This window comes from Fulmarus glacialis, unplaced genomic scaffold, assembly GCF_000690835.1.
Source record: "Fulmarus glacialis isolate BGI_N327 unplaced genomic scaffold, ASM69083v1 scaffold17049, whole genome shotgun sequence".
Taxonomy (NCBI): Eukaryota; Metazoa; Chordata; class Aves; order Procellariiformes; family Procellariidae; genus Fulmarus; species Fulmarus glacialis.
The window spans coordinates 54,176-59,221 of record NW_009235539.1 but is presented as its reverse complement, the minus strand read 5'-3'; the positions used below and the strand labels follow the sequence as shown (position 1 = coordinate 59,221).

At 54.7% G+C, this 5,046-nt stretch overlaps 1 protein-coding gene across 1 annotated transcript; it reads right to left on the bottom strand.

Annotated features, from left to right (window-relative positions):
* Positions 1–2,299: 2,299 nt before the first annotated feature.
* On the bottom strand, positions 2,300–4,275 carry LOC104082820 (aquaporin-12-like). Its single transcript, XM_009586074.1, has 3 exons — positions 3,669–4,275; positions 3,090–3,206; positions 2,300–2,481 (listed from the first exon to the last, which is right to left on the bottom strand). Exons 1-3 carry the CDS (start codon positions 4,273–4,275, stop codon positions 2,300–2,302), a joined length of 906 nt encoding a protein of 301 aa, XP_009584369.1.
* Positions 4,276–5,046: the final 771 nt, after the last annotated feature.

The following is a 5,046-nucleotide window of genomic DNA, read 5'->3' as shown; positions in this document are numbered from 1 at the left end:
CGGCAGATGTCTCGTGAGCATCTCTGCAGCCAGACATCCCAACCCACCCCTTGGAGCGGCTGTAGGAATATTCTACGCTCTGCCTGGGGAAAAATACCACAAGAATGGGTTGTGGTGGGCTAGTCAACCTTACTTTTCACATCCTACACTTATCCTCAAATCGAAAGCAGAGCCAACAAATCAGTTTGGATAAACGGAGGCCCCAGCTCAGGATTTTCAGCACGATTTCCAAACCAAAAGAGGTTCAGAAGAAATTGCCGAGGGGATCTGAGCATCCCAGGCTCTCCCTTGGCCAGCCACGTGGAGCCTCAGAGGTTTCGGTTTCCACCTGAAGGTGCCCCATCTCCTGCTCACAATTTAACCGGGATAAAAACCAGACTGTGTTCCCACCGCCCTTCCCCGCAAGGGACCGGGCAGCGCGGAGCATCCAGCCGGGCGTGACGCGAGGGCATCGGTTTTGGGGCATTTGCTGCATGGTTTTTGAGGCGCTGTTTGTTCCATAAAGTTTCACCTCTGAGGCATGTCCACGTCTCACTGCGTTGCTCCCTTCCCTCATTTCTCCTGTTGTTGGGATACGGTGTGGTCTCACGGTTTGCGGAGGTCCGGCTCCCCTCTCGGTTCCTGGGCAGTCTGTGGTTCACCCAGGAGGGCAATCCCGCACGCAAGCCAGGGAGGTGGGCAGCCCACGGGCAGCGTAGACAGGGTCGTCCCCCAAAAACCCACCGGGGACATAGTGGGGATGCAGGGAGGAGCAGGGCTGGCACCCAGGGCAGGGGGCACCGCGTGTCTGGGTACCAAACTGCATCTGACACCTTCCTGGGCTCTCAGTTCACTCCGGATTTTAATCCGGTGCCACTTCTGCATTCACCGTTTGGAACTCAATAAAGAGGAGCAGATTTTTCCTGCTCAGGCTCCTGCCAAGGTGACCCAGGACAGGGACACTTGTACAACCAGAGCATTGCATGAAAAGCACAGCCTGCCCCAGAGCACGCACCCCGCGATTGCTCTGAAAAGCTGTAGTGCATCAAGAATATATTCAGCTCAGGAATTTTCTGCCCAGAGAGGTCCTGCAAAATTGACTATTTGCTGCAAAATGCAGGGACTGGCCGTTTTCGGCAGGGGCAGGGGAGATCTCTGGGCGGCAGCTCAGTATCCAGCCTCGCCCAGCGGCCCTGCACCAGGGATGCTGCACATGGGATTGCCCCAGCCCCTGCTCTCCCCCGTGGGGAGACCCCCGGGGTGCAGCCCCCGTGGGGTGCCCCGGCCCCGGCATTGCCTGGGGGGAGCCCCGTTTACCCAGCAGGCGTTTCCACCCAGATGACCCCCCTTCCAGGGCAAGCGGCAGTGTCAGTTTGGATGTCTCCACGGCTTCTCCCATTTTCGGGGATCAGATGGGCTGATCTCCCCCCACGGAGCTCACAGGAATGACATCACTCACCTAAATGCCAATCACAACATTTATTTTTATTATTATTTCCACAAACCGTAATTTTATCTTTAGGAATATTTCACGTAGACACAGAGAGGAGCCGGGGGATGCACTTGCTCACCCACACCAGCTGTGTACTGGCTGCCTGGGTCTCTTTTTGCAACCACAGGCGCTTTGTGCACCATTTCTTGATGCCTTACAGCGCACGAAACGCAGGCTAAGCACCGCGTCCACAGAGGAGCAGTGTCCCCCGAGGCCAATGAACTCCCTTGCCCTGGAGCATTTTTAATTCCTCTCCAAGAACTGCCAGGTTCAAGGACCTCAAGTTTAACTCAAAGAACACCAATTTTTGACCAATATCCATTTAGTAACTCAAAAGACGAAAGCCTGCTTCCTCCTCATCCCAAAGTTCCAAGGCGGTTACTGGTTTATGCTTTGTTTTTATGGCTGCAAGAGACCCAGTCAGGTTATTTCAAGCGTTGCACGATGCAATAACCTGGAAGTTGCTCAAGCCTACCCATGTAATGGTCCTGCGTTTCCGTAAGCTTCCTGGCAATACAAGACAACCAGCAATTTATGCAGAAGTGTTAGGTTTTTTTCCCCCCACTCAGCCAGCGATGCAGGCTGGAAACATTTTGGGCTCTCCAGGGAGACTTTCAAAGCGATTCGCAAAGGAACTCAGGGATTCAGACATCTTGCGAGGCCAGCTTGGCCGATTCCTTTGAGATGTTTTAAAAAAAATCTTACCCTGTGGTAGGGACCGAACGGGCAGCACGGATGCTGGGTGGGACGAGCAGCAAAATCCTCGGTGCCAGGAAACCCGCTCCCAGAAGAGGGGCTGCAGGGACCTCCTTGGCCCCCGTCCACGGCTCAGGCACGAGGCTCGGAGTTGCTCTTCTCCCCTTTCCTCTTCCGACGCGGTTCGTCACCCTCCACGTGCACCGCCACCCTTGCCTTGGGTATCTTGTATTTGCTCTTCTGGCTGTAAAGGAGGTTTTTCTGGAAGAGTCGTGGGATGTTGCCTTGGTACAAAAGGAGGGCAGCGAGCATCCCTGAAATGAGAGCACAGACCTCTTCCGTGTGCTGCATCGAGCATCTTCACGGCTGAGCAGTGATTTTCAGGTCCTTGACACAACCTTCATCATGACCAAAATGTAGCTCAGCACCACTGAAGTCCCCACTGACAGTACCTAAAAGACCCTTGCTGTATTACTTTAAGGGGAATTTAACCATTGTGTCCTTAATATAGTAGCGAGGCTTGTTTTGACCCAAAAGGGCCATAAACCACGCCAGCAGTCCCCTTTCCCCACTCTCCGCGTTCTAGGCAGCGCGTGTCCAGCTCCCCATGATCATCCTGAAGCTGTGGACAATCTCAATAGCATAGCTCAGTCTATCGTTGCCCTAAAACACCTTCGCTTCATCTCCCCCAAACTTTGGCCTTGGGGAGAGTTTTGCCTATGTCCCATGTAGAAATTGGATTAAAAAAATGGATAGCAAAGGGATGACTCGAGTGACAGGGCAAGGGGACAGAAAAGGACACTTGCCACTGGCAAGACCCAAGTTCAGCCCTTTACCAGGAGCGGTTTCTGTTACGCCCAGCATTTCGGCCTTGCCCATTGCCCCCCATCCCAACCCCTGGCATCTCCTGGGCAGATCTTACCTGCGAGGGGCCCCAGCCAGTAAACCTGGATGTAGTCCCAAAAGCTGTTCCCCGAGCAGTGGAAGGTGGTGACCGTGGCCAAAGCAGGGTTGAAGAAGGCCCCCGTAAATGGTCCGGCTGCGTGGGAAGAGAAGCATGGCCATCAGTCTCGCTTGCATCCTCTGAAAGACCAACAAAGAGCTGGACCCGCAACCCCTCCTGCCTGCCAGGAGCATCTCTGTTGCCCAGCTCCGGCAGCTGCGTCTCTCGGACTGTGTCACAGCACACGGGGAAATCCCACCCTCGTTGCCCTGCGCTTCGCGGGAAGCAGAAGAGCTCATGCAGGAACGAGGGGTTGCCTTCGGGGACGTTCAAGGAAAGTGCTCCCAGTCTTGGGGCAAGCTATGGCTTCTCATGTGCCGACATTTCACCTGCTGCCGTCTTCATCCCAAAACGAATATTCCCCAAAATAAGTTGAAAACAAACGTCTTCGTAATCGTTACCTCTCAAGTCCTGGAAGATCAAAAAGGGACCGTTCCTCCCCCACAAATTAGGTATTTTTCTAAATGACTTAGAAAAAGAAAGGCAGGTGCTGCTCACCTATGTAGGTCAGGAAGGTGACAGTCACTGCCAGCGCAGGGACCTGGCACATCGGGTGGCCCAGGCGCAACTTGAGAAGGACAAGGTGGAGAAGGAAAGAGCAGGTGCCTTCCACAAAGGCAGCATGGTGCAGAGGCGTGTGGATGGAGGAGCTGCACTCCGATGCTATCAGGTTCTGGATGAAGTGGAAATTCGTCAGCTCCCAGGACCAGTAGAGCTTGGTGACAGCCCAGCCCGTCCCCATGCCCGCACCCTGCGCCAGCAGCTTGGCAGCAGTTTCTGCGAGGTTGGACTCGAGGAGCAGGAATTCCTGGAGAGAGATTGTCGGGTTGGCGGATGCTCCATCAAAAGAGGCGCCATGAACAGCGAAGAGGAGGAAGAGCAGAGTCAGGACCATGTCTGGGCCAAAGCCACCACCCCATGGGCCGATCTCCACCAGCATCCTCAGCTCAAGGCAGCTCATGCACAACTGTAACGAGCCAGCAAGTTCTCTGGCAAGGCAGCCGTACGCTCGAGGAGACAGAAGCCTCTTGGAAAGCCGCCTGAGCGCCTGGCACACCCCGACAACCAGGAAAAAAAAAGCAATGGAGACATTCAGGCCAGCCATAGGAAAGGCTGCGCTGGGGGGAGAGACTGGACCAAACCCCAGGCAGGAGCAGGGAAAGCTTCTGCACCTCTTTATAAAGCCGCGTGTAAGCAAACGTGGCGCAGCCCGACAGGCTTGGGAAACGCCGCACGTGCTGCCCTCTCCTTTGCAGGGCAATGCCTGCTGCCCCGGCGAGCTGAGGGACTCACCCGCAGCTGGATCAGCCGACAAGCTCTTTGTCCCAGCAAGCAGGTCCTGGTGTTATCTCCACCGCGCGGTCACCGAGCCTCCAACCCCCAGCATTCATATCTGAGAGCCTGCAGCAGCTCCCCGGAGCTGCTCGGGTCTTCCAGAAGGAGCAAAACCCTTCATTTTGTTTCTACTTGGGACCGTAAAACGTAACTTATTCCCCCAATCCCAAAGCCTGGGACGGAAGGGGACTCTTAGAAAGCCAGCAACCCATGCAAGGAGCTCACATTTCTCCAGGGCAGAGCCACTCTAAGCCACAGCAAAGTCCATCTTTGGCCTATTCAAAGCCTGGCTCGCTTACTGCTTCCTAACCTTGTCTTGAGTAAGACCTCACCTCGTTTGCTGGTGGCACTAATTGCACGTGCTGTTGGTCTGCAGGTGACATTTTAGCGACAGTGACATTTCAACTCCTCCTGCTGGTAACACGTGTGTCGGGGACAGGATCTTTCCCAGCTCCACCAAAACCACCCCATGGTATTGTCATTACCTGACTTCGGAAACCCACGCCACCTAAACACCTAAATACATTTGGGCTAGACCTTT

Coding starts and splice junctions, on each gene's coding strand:
- LOC104082820 (XM_009586074.1), bottom strand. CDS start 4,275: ATGGCTGGCCTGAATGTCTCCATTGCTTTTTTTTTCCTGGTTGTCGGG. Junction 3,207..3,668: donor CACCTTCCTGACCTACATAG/GTGAGCAGCACC, acceptor CTTCCCACGCAG/CCGGACCATTTACGGGGGCC. Junction 2,482..3,089: donor CTGGCTGGGGCCCCTCGCAG/GTAAGATCTGCC, acceptor CTCTCATTTCAG/GGATGCTCGCTGCCCTCCTT.